Source organism: Balearica regulorum, chromosome 1, assembly GCF_011004875.1.
Source record: "Balearica regulorum gibbericeps isolate bBalReg1 chromosome 1, bBalReg1.pri, whole genome shotgun sequence".
NCBI classification, from domain to species: domain Eukaryota; kingdom Metazoa; phylum Chordata; class Aves; order Gruiformes; family Gruidae; genus Balearica; species Balearica regulorum.
In genome coordinates, this window is record NC_046184.1 from 100,700,633 (window position 1) to 100,722,974 (window position 22,342).

The 22,342-nt window shown below is 40.4% G+C and overlaps 1 protein-coding gene across 1 annotated transcript in view; it reads right to left on the reverse strand.

Moving 5' to 3' along the window:
• Nucleotides 1-3,893: 3,893 nt before the first annotated feature.
• GABRR3 (gamma-aminobutyric acid type A receptor subunit rho3) overlaps nucleotides 3,894-22,342 on the reverse strand; it is a 38,831-nt gene continuing 20,382 nt past the window's right edge. The window contains exons 4-10 of the mRNA XM_010304748.2: nucleotides 17,733-17,800; nucleotides 16,022-16,245; nucleotides 12,726-12,808; nucleotides 11,740-11,880; nucleotides 8,816-8,968; nucleotides 6,211-6,407; nucleotides 3,894-5,216 (exon numbers count right to left, since the gene is read on the reverse strand). Coding sequence (XP_010303050.1) covers nucleotides 4,914-5,216; nucleotides 6,211-6,407; nucleotides 8,816-8,968; nucleotides 11,740-11,880; nucleotides 12,726-12,808; nucleotides 16,022-16,245; nucleotides 17,733-17,800 — 1,169 coding nt within the window. The 3' untranslated portion in view covers nucleotides 3,894-4,913. The remainder of the gene's footprint in view (nucleotides 5,217-6,210; nucleotides 6,408-8,815; nucleotides 8,969-11,739; nucleotides 11,881-12,725; nucleotides 12,809-16,021; nucleotides 16,246-17,732; nucleotides 17,801-22,342) is intronic.

Below are 22,342 nucleotides of genomic sequence, written 5' to 3' on the forward strand. Positions count from 1 at the left end.
CCTGGCAGGACCTGTGGAGAGAGGAGCCCACGCCAGAGCAGGTTTGCTGGCAGGACTTGTGACCCCGTGGGGGACCCACGCTGGAGCAGTTTGCTCCTGAAGGTCTGCACCCCGTGGGAGAGACGTTGGAGAAGGTCGTGAAGGACTGTCTCCCGTGAGAGGGACCCCACGCTGGAGCGGGGGAACGATGAGTCCTCCCCCTGAGGATGAAGAAGCGGCAGAAACACCGTGTGAGGAACTGACCGTAACCCCCACTCCCCGTCCCCCTGTGCTGCCGAGGGGGGCGGAGGTTGAAGCCGGGAGTGAAGTTGAGCCCGGGAAGATGGGAGGGGTGGGGGGAGGTGTTTTTAAGATTTGGTTTTATTTCTCATTCCTCTACTCTGTTTTGCTTAGTAATAAATAAGATGAATTCCCTCTCTAAGTTCGGTCTGTTTTGCTCGTGATGATAATTAGAGAATGATCTCTCCCTGTCCTTATCTCGACCCATAAGTTTTCTTTCATTGTACCTTTTCTCCCCTGTCTAATGAAAGAGGGGAGTGATAGAGCGGCTCTGGTGGGCACCTGGCCCTCAGCCAGGGTCAACCCACCACAGTCTTAACTCCATCTCAGCCAGACCCAATACAGACTCCCTCAAAGAAATCTTTGGAATCCTCACCAAGCACATGAAAACTTCTAGAAATGTTTTTAGTTAACCTTTATTAAAGATGCCTATTAATGGTTTAATTTAGACTGGCTGAAAGCACAAAAAATTGTTAGGTGGCTTTTGCTAAAGTTTTGTTCTTGTCTGCTGATAGCTTGAAGCATACAAAGCGGAACTGCCAGAAAAAGGTGGAGGGAAATAATAGAGCCTTTCACATAAAAAAAAAAGTTCAAATCCCTCCCTTCATAGAAAATGGTTTTGCAGTCCTGTTCTTCCTTGTGGTGTGGTTGTTACTCACACAGTAATAACTCCTGCTTCCCTGGCATTAGCTGGATCTTTTGGAACAAATGTCGTGTGATTCCAGTGGGTTCTGGGCTCCTGAATACATCCAGCTAACTCCTACGTGCTGAACAGAGAAACAGGCAAAATACAATACATGGGAAAAGGGGATGGAAGAGAGAAAAAGGGCAATCAGAATCACAGACTCACAGAAGGGCAGAGGTTGGACGGGACCTCTGGAGATCATCCAGTCCAACCCCCCCTGCTAGAGCAGGATCACCTAGAGCAGGTTGCACAGGATGGCGTCCAGGTGGGTTTTGAATATCTCCAGGGAAGGAGACTCCACAACCTCTCTGGGCAGTCTGTCCCAGTGCTTGGTCACCCTCACAGTGAAGAAGTTTCTCCTCGTTTTCAGACGGAACTTCCTGTGCTCCAGTTTGTACCCATTACCCCTTGTCCTGTCACTGGGCACCGTTGAGAAGAGTCTGGCAAACACTGCTCATCCTGTTCCATCCTTGTTCCTTTACCCCCTGGACCACTTTGGTCACCAGCTAACCAAAACATCATGGCCACTTGATCATGAAATACAGATTAATCGGCATGTGGATGGGTTACCAGGACAGAGATTTTGCCAGGGGTGAACCTGGGGTTGTCCTAATTGTGCAAATGTGTACAAATTAGATAGATAGATAGTAAAATTGAAGCTTCTCTGTAAAGTATTTTTCTTTCCTTGGGCTGTGACTTTCAAAGAAAAGACATTCACTACTTTCTAATTCTGACTCATTCTTAGTTCATCATGACATCACTCAACATTCAAGAAACTTTGCAAAATTTATTAAATTGTGAATATTTTAGTGTAAACACCAATAGTTGGGATATTCAGAGGCGTACATTTTTGTAGCTCTCTGAAAAATAGGTCACTGGCATGAAATTCTGCTTACTTCTTTCATGAGGATTATACAGCTTTGAAGAATGAAGTAGTTCTCCAGACTTTAAAGTTTGCATCACCTACATTAACACTTACAGGATGTTTTCTTAATACAGATGGGTGTAGCAACAGATGCTAAAAATAAGGACGCCACATCCTGCACCTCAGCTGGTCACAGAAACCATCACAAGCTGTTATTTCTGTTCCAAAAATCCACAAAGTACTCTCATCATAACTGCTTGAATACCACTGAGATGAATACTCAAATCTGTATTTACATAATGGCTGTGATGTTTTAACTTTTAGTAAGCGCTGTGGGAAGTAAAACCCATACATTTGACTGGCTGCAAAACCAGCCACAAATAACAGGAATGGGAAATACTTGTGAATACTTCTTGAAAGACTTCCATGCTGGTCTGTCTAGACAAATTGACTAAGAGTATTTATTACCATCCCCTTCTGGAAGATAACACAAGGTTCAGAAAAGGATCGTGTGAGTTTTAGTCAGCCCTCTAAACAAGAAAAATGTATTTAAATAGTGTTTGGGGTTTTTTTACTATTTATACAAGCAATGGCTTTGTGAAGTATAATTGAACCTGATATCATCCCTGTCACTGCATTAAGAAGATAAAAATTATAAGCTTTACTGTAAAAGCATGCAGTTAAGTTTCATCATCATAATGTGCAATCTTCTTCATTATCATAATAAAACTTGCTGTGTATTGCTCTCCATGTGGAGAACTCTTTGCCAATGGTTACATTCACAGTTGCAAAGTAAATTAACAGTTTCCTCCATCAAAGTAAGCTGTGCAACTTTCAGGCACCCGTATAGGATGTGCCGGAAAGGTAAATGCAGACAGAAATCTCTTTCTCTCCACACTTCCATGTGTGGGCCTGCTTGCTGGACAGCCCACACGAGGCTTGGGCGTGCTGCGCTGCAGGGCTTTTGCTGTGAGAAACACTGTAAGAAATTTAGAAGAGGGAACTGGTTTGGGTCAAGAAGCGCAGGGGTATTTTTTCTGTTGGAGGCTGAGGATTCACTGTTGGCTACAGAACAAATACCTCTTCCCATAAGGCAGATTAAAAAAAATAATAATTATGTGAAAACAATGGTGTTATGTTAGTTCATGTGGAAAGTTTAGCACGCACACATCTGGAGCAATTAGATGGGATCTTCTTAGGCAATCTGGAACATCTGTGCAGGATGCCTCTGTAATGGCAGTGCAGTAAGAAGGATGTCATGGCAATTTTTTTTATATATCTATATTACACATTGGCTCAGCTTGAGGTCTAGTGTGCTGTTGCTGTTGCCAAAGCCTGCATGTCCTTTGGCTGTAGATTCGCAGCACTGTCATTCCTGGTACGGTTCTGCTTTCCATGACAGGATTTCCTGGAAGAGTATCAAAGCCGTCTTAGCCCCGATCATTTGTATGGCAGTGAACTGGCTGCCAAAGTACCCGCTCACTCCATCAGATTTCAATCACCCGGCATGCAGTGTGCCACCAGCTTCTCCAGCTCGGTAACTGGGAGCTTGTCAAATGCAGCTTTTTGAAACAGTAAGAGACATCACCGTGCTATGAGCAAACAATATTGGAGGAGGAAAATCAAATAAACCAGAGAGTGGTTCAGGCTTCCAAATTTATTCCCATTTCCTAATCTTGACCAAGCAGTGACCAAGCATTTACTTTGTGACATTTTTTTGCCACCACAAATTATTGTTTTGAACTGACTTTGTAAATTGAAACTAGCTTCATTAAACGACAGACAAACCCCCAAAAATTATGTGGAAAATGCTCCTTATTTGGGAAACTTACAAAAGTAATCTTGATTCTTTTCTGGTGCTGAACCCTTTTTGTGTGTGTCCCTGAACATCCTTAATTCAACCTCCTTACCTTGAACCTAAGGATATTTCCATGTGGGATTCATCTGGGACTGACAGGGTTGCTGTACATGGCTCTGTTTTGGCACAATAATTGCCTGTGTGTCTCAGTGTGGTGTCGAACTGTGCTGGGGAGCGGTGCTGGGAGCGGGCGTACGTAGCTTCTCACTGTAACATTCAATCTCAGAAGCCAAGGAAGGGGGGCAGCAAAACCCCAAGCTCATATATGCAACATAAAGCAGCAGAACCAGATTCTGCTGAAGACATGGTTGGTTGGTTTTCTTGACAAAGTTTCTAAAATCTCTGCCTCAAAGCCTATGTTTCTGAAATGACCAGTTACGCAGAAAGCTGGTGATTACAGCAGGTCTACAGGAGGCACCAGTGTGTGGGTGTCACTTCAGGGCCATAGATTGTGCAGGTGATGCTAGTCATCCACCTGGGAGGTGGCTGCAAGACAGTGAGTGCATCGGGTCTGGGACATCGTTCCTGTGCTGCCTCAGGGACAAGTGAGCAAAATTTTCCAAAAATAGAGGCTCTTCCCAGTGGCCCTATTAAAAGTCAGGAACAGCTGACAGGGTGAGGGTTTTTCTTGAGGTGCTGATGACGTACAGTGTACAAAGGCCCGTGAGCTTTGCTTCCTGCTTTCTGCTGGTCCCTACTCTGCTGCTAAGCCATAATCATTTTCCCTCTAGTTACCATCTGAGGACAAAGGCTCCTGAAGCACATGCAGGTTGCCTAGCAAAATCGAGATGCAGCAAGTGAAATAAGGAGAGGTGCTATTTGAAGGTGATTGGTGCTGATTGCCTACTAAAATGGGCCACAAGTGGTGAACAAACAGGCAGGCTGATTAAAGAGGAAGGGTTAGAGTGTCGGTATGGACTGGGTGATACTTCAGGTGGGAGCTGCTGTGTTTAGGTGTGTGAGAAAACTGCCTCTATGCTACTGCAGTAGTAGCATGTGCATTAGATCGCCCCAATGAAGCATTGCACAGTCCAATTGAAAAAGAAACCAGACTCGTGACAGGTTTTCATTAACAGTTTTGCTGTTAACTAAACCAGCCTCGATATGATGCAGAAGTCAGTTTCAGAAACTTTTAACTCTTCTTTCTTCTACTGCTGCTGCATTACTTTTAAAGCACAACACTACTCTCAGACGCAAAATAATGTCTAGCTTATAATGATTTTTGTTCATATGTACAAACCCCAGTAAAAAAAGTTGAACACAATGTACACACTGGGAAATATAATCCGGGAATATGTGTCAATAACATGATTGTTCTGTAGAATAATCCTGCCCACGTTTCCCTTCAGAGATCTCTTCCTCTTTATGCGAGCTGTGTCCACATTGGAGCTGCTGGCTGCACATGCCCGAGCCTCATTCTCTTCACAGCGGTCTGAGAAAGCAGTCAAGTCCATGTCCACATCCGTGTCGTGAAAGCAGCCATCGAAAGCCATTGCTTGCACTGCATCAATAGTATACATTCCTGAAGCCTGGCAACAAAGAATAGTTATTCTGCATCTGGCAGGAGCCATTTTAGTAAATTATAAATAAGTAAAACAGAAAAGAAAGAAAACTTTCTCTTCGGTGTTGTTCCCTGTGTGGAGAGCATAGGGAGAACAGGGCTACCTCTCAGTATTGCTATCTGCAGGGCCTGCCCCCTCGGGCAGGACATGAGTGAGGAAGGGGATACATGCGATAAAACACACTTGTCTGACTGATTATTGCCAGCTTCTGGCTGGGAATATGTGCCCCAGCTTCTGAAACAGAAAAATTAAACTCTGCCTCTCCTGTAGGTCTGCATTGCTGGAGTTGTGGGAAATGACTTCAGATGTTTCCATGAGTAGTTTTTTGGTGGGATTATCAAATCATGTGAGCAGCACATGCACTCTTTTTGTGATTCTCCCCTTGTAATATTCCAACAAATGAGTTTACATGGGGGGGATATTCTTGAAGCAAAGGTTTTAAGTGAGTGCTTGATAGAAAGCAAATGTTTTGCTTGTGAACGTTTCTGCTTCAGGCACACTTTTCTAAAAATGTCCTTGTCATTCATCTGATCTTGGGACAAAAAGGCATTATTAAATCCATCCTCCTAACCAAGAATGGCAAAGCAGGAGAAGGAGAAATAGACACTACTTCACAGGAAACAGGAGGGAATATTACATGAGCGCGTTCTGGGGTATATTTCAGAGAGAGGAAAAATACCTTGATCAATAGGTATTTGAGAACAGAATGAAGGTTACCTTCCTCTAGGGGAGGAAAAAGGGAAAAAATATCAGGAGGTGTACTCCCTAATCTCTGCTACAAGAAAAGGAAGGGAGAGAAACCTTCTCAAGACCCAGAGAGGATGATACATTTCCTCCCTTCAGCCAAGTAAAAAAAAGCGAGATACAGAGATGGTTACTGTAGTTATCACAGTGGCATATCAGGATTACTCTGTGGCTTCTGTGATGCTTTCTGAAGGCAACAAAACACAGAGGTTTGTACCTTGCCCCTTTTTTTGAGTTGCTTTCTCTCTTCAATTGTGGTGAGATAGTTCACTGCTGCATATTCGATGACAGACAGGAAGACAAAAAGGAAGCTGATCCATAAATACACATCCACAGCCTTTATGTAAGACACTTGAGGCATTGAGGCACTTACTCCTGTCATGATGGTTGACATTGTCAGCACTGTAGTTATACCTGCCAAAGAAAAAGGGGAAGTTATCATAATATTGGCCAGCTGGTTCTGTTTAGCTCATCACCATTGCTTGGACAGCACAGCTTTGTGAGGGCGTGTGATTGACACTGCCTTTAACTTCATTGCACAGGCTCTGAAAAGTGGAGTGAACCATGAAGGACCTATCACATACAATACTGAAACCAGAAAATCATCTCTCTGCTCAGTGCGTGCAGTTAGACCTGTGGCACACCAGGTTCAAACAGCAAGGACACAACACCAGTGATTCAGCAGCATAAGGAACACATTTCTGTGACAGCTTTAGGCACTGCTATAGAGAAGTGAAAGTAGGTTTGTGGTCTTGCCCCGCTTCCCAGAGCCAGGATCTCTGCTGTACACTTTCTTGTCCCAGAGAATCACCAAAGAATCACCAATTTGCCTCACAACCCTTTCTCAAGTTGTACTTCTTGAGAACATCTATCAGCTTGTACATCTCTGTCGTAACTCCTTGTCTCTCTCAAAACACTCTAGCATAAAAATGCTATACGAATTGAAACTAAGAAATATTTTTTGTTGACTTCAATGTGTCCAGAATTCAATGCTCATATTTTCAACCTCTCCTCTTACATGCAGCTGTTAATCTCATTTTGTTTCGCTCTGTCTCAGGAAAAAAACCCACAAACCCACCCACCAACAACCAACACTAAACCAGGCCCTGCTTTTAAAGAAATAAAGGTAACGTTGGAAATGAAGCCATCTCAATAACACCCATGAGGCAGCACTGGCTGATAGTGTTGCCTTTCAGCTGGATCTCAGTGTAGCCTTTCTCCGGTTTTATGCTAGTTCAAGTCCACTGGAACATACAAGAGTTCTCCCTCTCCCTCTCTGCAAGTTCCTTAGGTTGAAGGATGGAGTTTGAAATATACTGTATAAGAGGAAATTTATTTATTTAAAATATGTATACTCTAGGCTAGGGAGTTAAGCTTTTAAAACTTTGATGTTAAAATTGCCTATAAATTATGTATGCTTATGCTAATGAAATCTGCCTTATTCATAGAACTCCTCATGCACAACCTTCTGCAGAAATCCATATATAAATTAAAGAACATGATCAGCAAAACCATCTTGACAACATTAGAAATTACCTACTGAGAATTAAAACTTTATTTTTAAAGATGAAGTTACATTTCTTATAAATAAAAGGAATTGGTGGATGCATTAATAAAAGTAGGTAGGAGGTACCATAATTTCTTTTTAGACTGACAAATAGATTCATATCTCATGTATTAATAGCTTTAGACTGTGCCAATAGAAAGGGATCTGCGGTAGCTACAGTCCTAGTTTTTGTAGATTGATATAGCTATAGATAAAAATTGAGGGCTCCCTCAGTACATTCAAGTTTCTTAAACAAAGATCCTCATATTTTTCACTTGCCTAAGAAATATGTCAACATACAGTTGGCTTCTGGGACTAGCATCAGTGAGAAGAAAGAGCAGGAGCTTCTTTACTAATTCTTAAACTGACAGTTGCAGGACTCAGATGCATTATGGTTACATTAGATATCTTAATAAATTTCCATCAGATCTTCACACAGAAGCTAATCTTTGGGGGAAAAAAAAAAAAAAGTACTAATTCCAAGGCCATCAGCATTAAATTCCCAACAAAAGGCAGTCTGGAAGTGGTATCAACTGATTCATCACTGAGAAAAACAATAATGTTATTAAAAAAGCACTGTAATTAGTCTTTTTCTCCTGAGCTGTGGTGTTCAGAATTAAAACTGTGAGAGCAGAAAGATGCCCAACTTACTCTTTGGCTTCCACAGAAGCCTGTGTGCCTTGCACAGTTAAGGCACCAAAGCAAGGTGCCTAACAAAGAAAGGCTTTGTTACATAGGACAAGCAGCAAACTGGTTCCAAATTGGTAGGAAGATATCAAATGTTTCTAGAGAGAAAGCAGAGCCACAAAGCTTTTAGATGGGTTATGCTATGCCTATTAAGTAACTCTGATGAACCATGGATTTGGAGAGGGATCTGACTACCTGTTACTACCTGCTACTTTGCTGGGAAGAGGGGAGGAAAAAAAAAAGTCTTTGCAAAAAAACCCCCTCAAACCCCAAACCAATGAACAAACAAACAAAAAACCCCAGAGATTAAGTAAAATTCTGCATAAGGAAATCTGCAGAATTGTTCCTTTTTCCTGTGGTGTGTGAACTGTTTTCTAATATAGCAAAGCCAGTCAGAACAAACATCCCATTTCCTAACATAGAGGTTGACTAAAGGAAGTTGTGGTAGTGACACAGTGGATGTCAGTGGTCAGTGGATAATAGTGTTGTTCAGGCAATTACCTGATATACTTGCTCATGTGCTGTGTAAATAAGAAGCTAAGGTAACTCCAAACCCTTCTATTCCTCCCAGAATAATGTAAAGGTTTACCTAGTGATACCCTGGCAGGAACAGCTCTTCTGTCAATCCAAAATGAAACCCAAGACAGCATCACCATCAGCATGGCTGGGAAATAGGATTGTAGCACAAAAAAGAATATATGTCTCCGGAGTGCAAAGTTTATAAAAAGTCGATTGTACCAACCTATTGAAAAAAAGAGAGAGGAACAGGTTGGGGGAGAAGAGATCTGTGTTATTTGTAAGCTCTGTTCACTGGCCCCCTTATTCCAGGAGGAATGGTGTATCCACATCAATATTAGTAAACACCTAAGAAATATTGCCACCACCTTGGTTTTATATAGTGCTTTACAAACCGTCCATCATACCTCATTAAAATACTGCTGCCTTGGGAGTAAAGGATCACGACTGCATGAATAAAATACTATATTATAATTGAGGTTATGAAATTGGGGAGAAAAAAAAAAAAATAGACTTCAAGTGAAACTGCCAGGAGAATACAGACAGAATATAATTGCCCAGTCCAGTTGGCACAGGGAAGCCAACACCCTGACTCCCCCAAAAAGTAACTTGCCTTGTCTCACGCTAGGAATACCCAGCAACAAGCAGCACTTCTTTTCCTACGGTCAGACCTGTTTGCCTGCCCAGCGTTGACTTTAGAGGAAAGGGTGCCACCTAGTGAATTTTGAGGCATGGTCCTTCTGTGCGGCAAAGCGTGTGTGCTACACCTCCTGCCATGGGAGGGAAATTAGTTTACAGGGAGGTGAAAAGAACACAAAAGTAGCGGGCTGCACACCATCTGCCTGTCCAGTACAAATAGAGACATCAATGAGCCTGTGTTGGAGCAGTCATGCCATCACAAAGAACCACTTTATAAAGAATATCTCAACAATAACGCCATCTAATATTAAACATGTCCTATGTGTTTCCAGTTCCAGAGAAGGTTTTTGGTTTTAAAAATGATTGTCCCCAAAATGGCTTGAAATTGTTGCTCCTTTGCAGGCCAGGGAACTCCAAAAGCCTAAATGCTACGCATGTCTAGTTCACTGAGATTCACAGTACAGGGTAAGGAGAACCTAAAAAGCAGAAGGCTGCTTTGTGAGCAGCACTTTTGTTCATTTTTAGCCCAAGACTCTTCAGGGGGAGATGGCTCCCATTATAGTTGTGCTGATTGTTCCCCACTAGTACTTACTTGGGGGGGGCAGGGTCTGTGTGTAATCATTTTCTTCCAACAAGAAGCAAAATAAAAGAACAAGAGAAAGTGGAACTTCCTGATTGAAACAAAAATTCAAAGCTAAAGCAAAGCACCTGTCTACAAAGGGCAGTGTTCTAATTAACAGATATGGTCATCCATTTATTCAGGTACTTCCCAGTGGTCTCTGTGGCTTAAAAAAAGTCTTTCCTTTCACCTTTACCCTGCTGAGTAAGCTCATTATCAAAACATCTGCATGTAAGTGTTAAGCAGTTACACTTCCTAAAGTCAAAGGTGCTGTGAAGTTGCTGCAAAGGCCTGTGTACAGGGGTGGTGTGAGGTTGCGCTGTTGTGCACAAGACCATATTTGCTTGCATAAGTGTTTTTTGATGAGAATAGCAAGGCAGAAAGAAGCCAGCTGAGTTCCTGGAACCCAGTTTCAACACACAGTGATAGCAGTTTGGTGGAAAACATCCCAGTCTCCTCCTTGCAACAAGGACAAATTTGACGTAGCTCTCAGCAAGGCTCAGTTATGATAGTAAGGTATCACTCGCCCTCTTCTCATATGACAGTGGCTCTTGAAAGCTGGAGGTCTGTTCTTAGCTCATACACAAGCAAGAGATAAGGATGAAGAACCTGATCAAGCTGTGAATTCCTCACTGCTTAGGCTGCATCATAATTTAAACTGGAATTTCTGCATTCAATATCAGCCACCACAAACTTGAATGGCTCTTTTTTAAATGCAAATCCTGTAAATAAAATACTGTAAATAAATCTATTTGCAGCTTTCCTGTATGTCTTAAAGGCTTTTTTCCCCAAAGTGTTATGCATTTCATCATATTACATGGAATAATTTCTATTTTATTAATCTGCCTTGATATAAAGGGCAATATCCGCACTGAAATGAATTGACTCAGACTGGGAAGTACAGTAGCAAGCATGCTATTTTATCGGGTTAAAAGCGTATGGTTGGATTACTTACACAGAGAAGTATTTCAAAATTTATAATTGCATGTACAAAGAAAATAAAACGCACCTTGCATGAAATCAAAACTATAATAAACTCCTAAAGCCTTTTGCAGTTTGCCAGGAAGTGTAATTCAAGATCTATAGGGAGAAATAAAAACCTGTCTGGGACAGATACCTTTATTTAAACAACGTAGCACTGACATAAAGGGATTTTTTTTTCTGCAACTTTATGTATAAACATGGAACATTAAGCAAACCATGAATTAGACCTCAATAGGTGATAAATGCTCTCATGTGGAAACCTTATAGTTAGAAGACTTTTAATGACATTTTACAGCTCCAAAAACGAAGAGATTTTAGACAATAAAACACAATGGGGGTCCTGTTGTGTGCTTTCTAGTTTTTTAGGATTTGTATTTTCAAGATTTTCTATGTAACCAGGACCCAAAGATTCCTGCAAACCCAATACTCCAGTGGCTTTCAGAGAAGCACCGTGATTTTGCAAGAGCTCACAACAGCATATATTTGGTTGTTGCACATTTTTTTCAGGTTCTTATTGTCAGATGTCAAGTTACAAGTATTATTATGGCCTCTTCTTCTAATACCAAGTGTTACATTGGTAATGTAAAGAGAACCGAGGACTTAGGCCGACAGACCAGTGTGATTGACAGACCTCATTTAAACCGAGATCTCTCAGCAGTTAACAGTCATTCATTAGCAACGAATTTGAATGTGAAAGACATTCTGCATGATTGTGTCCCGTGCTTCTCTCTTCTAATGACAGGGGCTTACTATACCAGTACTGCTGTAAAAAGCTAGTCCACTGGAAGCACTGAATTCTTCGATGAAAAACTGGGAGAGGGAGATGTGCTCATCTGTGCTCAGGGATTTGTTTCCATGTTTCCAGTATAACATCAGATCATCTTCATTGTATGCATCTATGAGAAAGTAAAAACTAAATCACCTCTTCTGCTGGAATAATGCTTCTGTTTTCTTTTCTTAGGGATGGGAGACCACTCAAACAATTTAGGAAAACTCCAAAGAAACATTCTTTTCACATCAATTTGCCAGTTAGTTGACATGGAAACTGAGTTGCCGAGACCATATTCCACCTTGTTCCAAGTGGAGCCCGGTCCTGTGCCCTGCCAGCAGCTTACTTGAACGATGGGGGACATGGGCATGCTCAGGGTCACAGGGCACATAGGATCGGAGCTCTGGAGCTGCCACACTGAGCAGACTGCCTGAACACTGGGCATCTGTTCTCTTTTCCAAGACTAAACAACAAACCAGCATTCCAGTTTTACTCATAATCCAGATAAAATAAATTCTGAGATACCAAAAGGCTCTGCAAAACAGTTACCTTTTGGTGTCCAGCTCTGCAGCTTACTACAGACAACTGAGTTGGGGTGAGAAAGCAGACATTTCACAATAACACAAGCACTTATTTTCATTTTTCCATGAGATCAGATATTGACATCTTATTTTACTTTTAACTTGTGCCTTTTTCTCAAGAAAAAAACCCCCGTGATTTTTTGACAGAGGAAACATTTTTAGATTTAGGCCTTGGAATATCAACCCAGTCGAAACAAAGGAGGGTGCAACATGGTTTTTCTGTCTTCCCAAAGCTCACTGAGTTCTGGAAAGATCCCAAACTGGCCACAGTTTCATTTGTACAGGTTGAAGGGTTCAGGTCACACATCAAAATAAGTGAAAAAGGTATTGTGAACAAGATGGAGTGCTAGTAAGAACACACATGTGAAGAACAGGTATGAATTAAACTTACAGCTTTCCAGTTCTAAAGAACAGTTCTGAGTGTCCAGAGGAAACCTACTGAAATCCATGAAACACATAGCAGAAACTGTTATTCTGCAGACAGGAACAGAAAAACAGAAATTAAATTTAAAAATTCACACTATCTTAGGGCTGTACGGACATCTTAGTGAGATCCCCAACCAATCTGCTGTTTAGAATTGTGATGACTGAGTTTTTCTACTTTTTTTAGACGCTTTTAAAATTGTTTCAAGATAGTGAGATAAAAACAAGTCAGTGAGATAACCTATTTTTTAAACATAAATAGTCTTTCTTATTAAGTACATTACCTTGGATTTTTAAACCCTGTACTGGCCTGATCCTTCATTAGCCTTTCACACATTACACTTTGAAGGGTTACACTTATAAAGATTAATAAGGGGAGTTCACATTTCTTGACTGGATTTTTCATAGATTGAAGTAGATAATATTACAGATTAGAGCAAATATTACTTCAAGTGCTATTTTCCCAGCTAGAATGGTTATAATATTTAATTGCATAAAAAGATAAGCTGCTACTTTTGGAAGCCTACTCTCTTCTTCAACACCATGGAAATGCCTTATACTCTAAAAAGCTTAAGGAAATCTAGGTAAAGACATTATTTTGCATTCCACCTGCTTTTTCACAAATGTTTAGCAGATAAATATCCCTCGACATTTTAACCAATAAAAACAAAAAGGCTAGAGGCAGCAATTTAAATAAGGTAAATATTGTCAAATTTCCCTTTCATGTCACAGCTTGCATGTCATGTGATGTTTTAGTTTGATTTTTTGAGTTTTTCCCAAACTGGATCCTACAGGGATTTAAGTGATAAGGGATATACTGGGTATATAAGTGATCTTTGAAAACTTGTGATCAGTAATCACACTGTAGCTGAATTTAAACAAGTGTAAGATTCTACTGGATTGAAATGAGATTGTAAGAGTGGTACATCTTTAAAATCATGCATAAGACTTCCAACTATGGATGTTTTTTCAGTCTTTCAGCTATTGACTAAAGGATCAGGGGAACAACAAGAAAATGTTGATTGTAAAGGAAGGAAGGAAGGAAGGAAGGAAGGAAGGAAGGAAGGAAGGAAGGAAGGAAGGAAGGAAGGAAGGAAGGAAGGAAGGAAGGAAGGAAAGAAAAAAGAAAGAAAGAAAGAAAAAAGAAAGAAAGAAAGAAAAAAGAAAGAAAGAAAGAAAGAAAGAAAGAAAGAAAGAAAGAAAGAAAGAAAGAAAGAAAGAAAGAAAGAAAGAAAGAAAGAAAGAAAGAAAGAAAGAAAGAAAGAAAGAAAGAAAGAAAGAAAGAAAGAAAGAAAGACTATTTTAGCAACAAATCTGGATTGTTGTTCTGCTTTGCTTCAAGAAAATCCTGGATGCTAGGCACCGAAGAAAAATGGTGGAATATGCAGATTTCTTGCACATAAGTATTTGGAATATAATCTACCTGCTGCATGTAAAACTGGCAATACAAAAAGGGTGTTTTAATGAGCATCTGATTCTTTAGGAACATAGGCATTAGTACCACTCAGGCTAGAAACGCATCGTTTCACCTTAATAATTTTAAAACTTTGGTTCACCAGCCTTTAGGTCACCCCTTTCCCTGCCTCTCAGTGTGCTAAGAACTGATAGAGAAGGAAAGGAAGAGGACAGGGCACCTGTCCTTCATGCTTATGTCCAGGAAGAGATCCACAGGTTTGGCAAGAACTTTGGGGCTCTGCTATTCACTGGCACAGGAGGGTGAGGCCGGCTGCAAGCTCACCTGTCTGTCAGAGCAAGGAGGAGTCACCCAGTACACAGCATCTGGTAATGCAGGCTTAGGGAAAGGTAGCTGCGCGAGCAGAGAGGACGAGGGCAAGGAAGAAAGGTAGAGCACCAGCTTGCAAATGTGATACAGGGCAAGGGGTCCCATAATGGAGGGGATTCCGAGCACTAAGCAAATGTAGTAAATTGATTCACACTGTGTCTGTCCCTCAGCTCTACTTTTCCTTTTCCTTCCCTCCCATCTCGCTTTTTCCTTTCTCTCCATTTCTGTCCTTCCCATCACATGATCCCTTTGGTCTGTAACTATTTGTGCACGATTTCTTACAGTTAATCTTGATGACACTTCACCCCTCCAGCAAGCTGACAGAATGTGTTTGCCCATCTTCTGTCTCTTTGTCACTCTTCCTTCCCCCAGCTGAATGTATGTCATACCCCCTCACATGGAGAGCCATCGCTGTAAGCCTTAGTACAGTATGTAGTTCCTCTGACCTCTCTCTCTCTCTCTCTCTCTCTCTCTCTCGCATGAAGCATGGAAATGAATGTAGCCATAAAATGCATACTTCACCTCATTGTTTCTTACTGGTCAGTATGATTCTTGAACACACACTATATTAAAGTGGTGTACAGCTGCTGTTGTGAGGGTTTCTGCATGTCTTCATGAGAGGGTAGGGAAATTCATTACTTGTTGGAACAATTATTACCTAGCCAAAATCTCAAGTGCTTGCATAAGTCTTCAAACTATCCAGATTAGATGAAATATCACCGCTGTGCACAGGCCTAATTAGTAACAAACAGGAGAACTGTGATTTCTGCAATGCACAGGCCTCAGGGCCTTTACCCTAGGGGGAAAATTCCTCCATTAAAACTATTTCTGCCGCATCATCCAAATCTGCTTCATAAAGAAAAGCAATCAGAAGTAGACAGAAGGGAGACACATTTAATGATCTTGCTGTTCCAGTCCTGGAATTGCTATTTCGGTTTCCAGTTCCTTGTAGTCACACAACACGCCTGTCTAACATTGCTGGTATCAGCACCAATAATCTGCTCTCCATGCCTGTCTGGAGCCCCAATTAATATTGATGGCATGTTTACAGGTATCCTAGGATGAAAACAGCTGATACAGACAGTTTTAAAAGACCCAGGGGGAAGAAAACCACATTTGTTCTTTGCTAATAATTTTGGGCTTTACTTACTGTAAACTACTGCAATATTGCTAAAGCCACTGGCAATGAATTAGCACTTGATAAACTTAGTGCTATTTACTACAGATGAAAAAACTGCCACTATCCTGTGACAGGAAACAATATGTGAATGATAGAAAAATATGTTATCTCTGTTATCAATCCTAAATTTATTTTCCCACTGGTACAGTGGTTACCACTTCCCAGTATCTGATGCCAGGGGTTTAATGCCAGTCCAGTATCAGAATCTTAACTGCAAGTATGTACATTAATTTCTCACTGTACAGACTATTGGTCCACAATTTCAGTCATGTATTTTCTTATAAAAGGGTATAGTTCTTACCGTAGACTGAAGAGTACATTGCCATCAGGGTATACTCGGAGCATGACGTTTTCCACAGTTGTATCATGGATGAAAGATCTTTTGGAGTGTACAAAAAACACATCAGGTACCCAGATCTTTTTTATCAGTCTTCCATCAAAAGTCATACTTTTGTTTTTGTTACTACGAAAGGAAAGTCTTTCATCCTTCCAGTAATGTCTGAGATATAAAGTCATTGTGAAGTCCTTCATTTAATTAAAAATAAAAGAAGACAATGCTTGTTTTATTCACATACAATAGAAAACAGTACAAAGTAATCAACTCATGCAAAGGATCAATTTCTTCTCTGGACATCATCTGAAGGATCCTCAATGAGAGGAATCAAAAGCCACTCAATGAGTTTAAATATAGATTGGAACTACTTCTGAGATACTGCCTGTTTGCCTTCTCACTGGCGTCTGAGACTGAGGTTCATACTTCATTTATATTTAGATACAACTTTTACAGATTTCAGTGGTCTGCTGGATTGGGCCATCAGTGAAGTGGAAAAGAAACTTTAAAACCAACCAAAGGCAAATAGAAAGGTGTTTCCTTTGGAAATCTTCACAGGCTTTTCCCAGAATGGACTGTAGTTCCTTTACAAAGGGATTAATTTTGAGTTCTTCATGAGCATTAGGTCAATTTGTAAAATTCATTAATCTGTACCTTTGGCACAAATATTGCACAGGGGTTTTAGATTAGTGCATTTATGAATGAAATGCATGATAAAGAAACAATATGATTAAGTTCATAGGAGTAAACAAATTTTACAAGAACTAAATTTTTTTAAATATGAAAGATTGTTACAAATCATCCTATTCAGAGAAATAACATGATTACAAATATCCAATCTGAGCTTCTGCACAGCCTGACTGCTCTGTTCTCATCTATGTAACTCTTGCATTATTAGGCAGACATCATTTATCTCAGCAGAACAATTAATTCTGATAAGAATACTGGGAAGATACTTAGGTCTTCCCCTGGAATATGTTTTTATGCCCCTGTAAGATGATTTTATGATTTGGGTAGGTTTGCAAAGGAATGCAGGGGTTCATACTGAGAGATCCCGTTGTAAGCTCAACACCTACGACTACAGCTACACTCACTGAAAAGATATTTTAAGTGAGATCTCTTTGCAAAGTTAACGTGCCCTGCTATTAGAGGATGGAGCAACTTGGCACTAATGTCTGGGTGGCGTTATTAGTGACAATTTCAGCTGAGGAATGAACAGCCTGCATTCCAGTGCTATAGGTCCTTGATTGCAGTGAGGGTGTCTCCTTCCTAGGACCATTCCTGGAACTGATTTTTCTGTTTCCATTTGTTATGACCACAGCTCCACCCATGCCAAAAGTGATAAAACTATTCAGATCTGCAGAAGCAAAGGACATGAAGCCTCATCATCTAATGTGCAGAGCACTAAGAGCTCATGGGGAAGTCTATGGGGCTTACTGAATGGCTGGCATTTTCAAATCAGAGCACTATCCACTCTGATCTGTCCCTCTTACCCGGGAGAAATGCAACATGAGCTTCCTAGTTTAAATGAGAATGACTTGCATGCTTCAAGGCAAGGATGTGCTCTTTAAGGGTTTGCTTTCTGTAACTGACTGTATTATTCTATATCATTCAGCTGGATGTTTCTGAGACCCTGAATTTTGGATGACATTCTTTATTCCAGTTCTACTAACCAACTTACCATGTCAACTTCAGATATGCTGTCAATGCTTTCTACCTGCACATCAATGCCCACAGGTATTGGTGACCCTTCAATATAACAGAACAAAAGAGTGATGAGGAGTGTAAATCCATATTTTTAAAGGGAAGACTGTGTATTAGTAACATACAGAGAGCATCCCATCTCAGCACTTACTATGGTTTGTCCACCTTAATACATTGAATGACAAAGTCCATGGCAACAAAGTAAAATGTGACACTAAACAGTTGCAACAATAAATACAAAATCTTCAGTGATCTTTTTGCAGCCAGACTAGTTGTTACTGGCATTGCAGCTTGGACAGCAGTGACAGCTTACTTGTGGTGCCAAAGCTAATGAACTGCTTGGAGTGCTATTTAGAACTGTCATTGGGAAAAGCTCAGTAAATATATCAAACACACCAAAAATTGCAAAGCTATCCCAGTTCCAATGCTTATTCCCACACTTATAAACAAAATATCTATTACACCTCCTAATTATCTTCAGTTACTTAACTTTTTAAGTTTGGCATAGATATTTCTGAAGAAGGATTGCTTGCTCACAACCTCATAAGGGCAAAGCTGTAAACATACTAAGCATGTTCTGTGATGGAGTGTTGTGTGTTACTGAGTACATAATTTATTATCAAGTACAATACATACAAACTGAACTAGATGACTTTATATACTACCCCACTATTTCATGCCACTGAAAAACGCTGTGAGTTTATAACACAATGGGATCTGAGTGAACGAGTTATGAAACCATATTTGCATTTTTATATTAAAGTGACTAAATATCAATTAAACGTACATCAAAATATAAAATTATTTCCATTCTTCAATGTACAATATTTAGAATGAAGGATCTAGTTCTATAGGGGTTATGTACATGTGTAATTTTCAGCAAGCAAGTCATTCCACTATAGTGATCGACTAATTGCTTCCTTGAGGAGGGAGAGGAGAGAGAGGTGTGTGTATATGTGTATACACACACCCCTTCCCCAAAGAATGTTCTGCATTTGGCATGAAAATCGATAGTAATTATTGTATATGGGATTCCAATTGCATTTGTTAAAAATAATCAGTTAAAATATTTTTAAAGTACACATTTAAAATAACCCAGTACAAAACATGAGTACAAGGAAGTCTGAACAGCAGGAGATAGCAACAGCTTTTTTAACTTGTCTTTCTCTTTTTCTTGTCTTTTCTTTTTATCAGTGTCAAGCCAAAATAGTCCAGAAATATCACTCTCCTGATAACCAGCCACAATGCTGTGTCTCTTTTTGGAATTATCCTTAAAATAGCAGCCCTCAAGGATTACACGGCTGCCTCCAGTTCTTATCAGTAGAGATCTTGAACTATTTTTGAGGTATTTTAAAATCTGGCTCTGTAGTCTCTTGATTTGACTTGTATTTTTTAATGGAGGGCTTGACCTCACTCAGAACAGATGAAGATGCATTGTGCATGGGAAAGCAAGGTAAAATGTGTTCAGAGTTAGCAGGGCACACAGGAGCATGTTTCTGCACTGACAAGAGCTGTTCTGTCTGGCTCGGAAACCATGTCTCCCTCTGAGAGGAATGCATCGCTCAGTCTGTTGGTCAAAGCTCAAATCAAAATTTAGGACTCCAGACAGCAAAGTTCAGTCGATGAGTTTATTAGTAAAACACTAGGCAGCATTTAGGAAAATGCTGCTTCTTTTGGAGAATAGAGACAGCAGAAGACATCTGCCCTAGAGGTTGACGCACAAGAGTATCAATGTATATATCCAGCCAGGCTTTTTCACACAAACCAATAAAAAAATTTATGTCTCTCCTAAACCAGTTTTGATCCTTCTTGTCTTTGTTTTGACCACACCACACAAATAGTTTACTTTTGCTAAATATCAACTCGTACCAAGTACTGGTACAAAAATGCCTGCTTGTAATCTGAGTGGAGTCATCCTCTCAGTGTTCCACTGAAATCTAAACTATCTTGTAAACTAAAGACAGGTTTAGCCTAAGTAGAAGTCACTGTGGGATTTATACGCTATGTGAACATCGTTCACAAATGGCATTCACATGTCAGTTAAATGCAAACACCGCAGAAAGATGAGGTGTTGTCTGTGATGAAACAGGAGAAGGCTACAATGCAGAGCTGACACCTGAGCTAGCTGCACACAGGGCAGGGTGGCTCAGGGAGCAGGCTACCTGCAGAAGCACAGCGCTCCACCCTAGGAGCATGAGCAGTGCGAAAGCTGACTGATGGGGGAACAGCACTGAAAAGAGAAATCTGGTCTCAGCCCTTGGCTCCTTTTAAAGTCCACACAGTCTGACAGGCACTTTCTAGATTTCTAACTGGGGTGAGGCGGCTTGTGCCTTGGAAATGCCTGTTGGTTACCAGGGCTGCTTAGAGTGACTGCAAATAGGCAGATGAACTGAGTATTATCTAACGTTACCCACCACAAAGCTTCAGCTTCTCCATATTGTGGGTGGGTCCAGTCTGTTACTCTGGGACTATGGCAGAGGTGCATGGTAGGATGTACTGGAAGTGCTCATATCTGAGCATATATATTTGATCTTAACTGGTATCACTAAAACTTTTGGGGAATGATTTGCATGACTAGCATGTTAAAAACTGTGGGTTTAGATCTGTTTATGTAGAATTATGTGGGTGGAGGGGGAGGGGAGGACAGGGGTGCAGCTCTCTACATAAAACAATGGCTTTACCAGTTTTTCAGTCAAGGACAAGTCTAAAGCAAATGAAGTTAAATGCCAACTGTCAACATCATTCAAACAGGCAAGGAGCTACCCACAAATCGTATCACAGAATAGAACGACTGGCTTTCTAAGTACACATATATCATGTGTAGTGAGGAAATGGTTTTTGTTAGTGACAGCTGCTCAAAGTGTGATGGTGGCAGTCCTAATATTTTCTTGGGATTTGCAAAAATTACAGACAATTTCCTACCCCAACAAGGACTACTCCAGTGTGGGCACAATTTCATTCAATAATTCACCTCATCTGGGCAGATATAAATGAACTGATCACAGAACTAGAAATCAGTGGCAGCTTATGATTACGTTGGCTAAATGCGCACAAACTGAAGTGCCATTTATACATAAATACACACAGAGGCACTTGATTCTTTGAAAGGACAGCTTGCACTAACTTGGGAACTGTTATAAAACCAAGTCAGTGGGGACACTGAACAGCATAAATGAGATCAAAAGCTATGGCCAGGAGAAATACAGTGGATGGTTCTAAAATGAATTAAATAAAAAAGGAACTGTTACAAATGAAATTTGTTCCTAAGTAGAAATGCTAGAAGTGTGAAACAGACTCCTTAAAAAGAGATTCCTGTTCTCTATTTGGGGAAAGGCCAAAGATTGTACTCATGCTGCTTAATGAGAAAATACTGTTCAGTCTAGCATTCACCACAGATAATTATTAAACAACATCCCCTAACCCCAGCCCTGACCTATTATTGATAGATCATAGCAGCTGCGAATATTTTCTTCCTATTCCAACTCTACTTTGGCATGAAATGTAAGTAGATGATAAAGACACTAAACACTGCACATAAAAGCAACCCCAGTCACTTCAGTGGGTTGTTCACCTTTCTAATCTGAAGTGTTCTCACTAACACCACCACCCCTGTAAGATACATATTGGCCTTACTCTGGTCTAGGCCTTCTGAGCTTTGTCGTTTTCTGGGAACATTTATTTCTGTGATTAAAAACCAATTCCAGCTGGTTACTCCAGTAATAATTAACTACTGGGAACAGGTTGTTGAGAACTGTAATTTCTTCATCACTTGGATTTGTTTCACCACGATTGGATGTTTTTAAAAAAGAGCATTTCAATAAGCATCGAAAAGGATCCTAAACCAGTCAGAACAGTGAAGTGATTTTTCCACCTCTATGTCTGCACCATAGCTTTCTCCCTCGTATATTGAGAATTTCAATCTCTGGCTGACCATCAGGCAACAACATCAAATTCACTTTGAAAAAATGTAACCAGAGCAAAGCTGTGTTTTTTATTTCCTAGTTTGACAAAACTAGGGATGGCAGAGAGGATTTTGTTATTAAATTGAGCAGCTTCAGTTGCTTCTGGACCATTGCTGCAAATCATTATTTTAGAGGGATTAGTGATTTTCACAATGGAGGCTCCACAGATTTTCAAGATAATTACTCCTCAGCAGAAAAAATAGAATTGTTTTCAGATGGGTTTATCTTCACACAAGCCATTTCCAGTCTTTTATTTTAAAGGTTTAAACATAGCAGAAGAATTCCTTCATAAGCATGGAATTTTTTTAATAGCTAGTATGGCAGGCAAATTCTATAATACCCTTTTTAGAAGGTATATTACATAAAAAGAATATCCTTTGAACATTTTAGGATCAATTTCTACAAATGACTGGTTTAGTGAATTCTATAGTATTTTTGTAATAGTCAGACCTTTGAACACACAGCAGATTGCACCTGAAATTCCATAAGATAAATGTTGAATTTAGAAAAAAACAGCCACTGTATCCCAGTTGGCTTTGTGTATGTTGGAGAAAAAGCTAGGTCTACAGAAAGCTCCCAGTAGGAGACCAGGGAAGGAGTAAAGTTTATAGGAGTACTTTCTTCT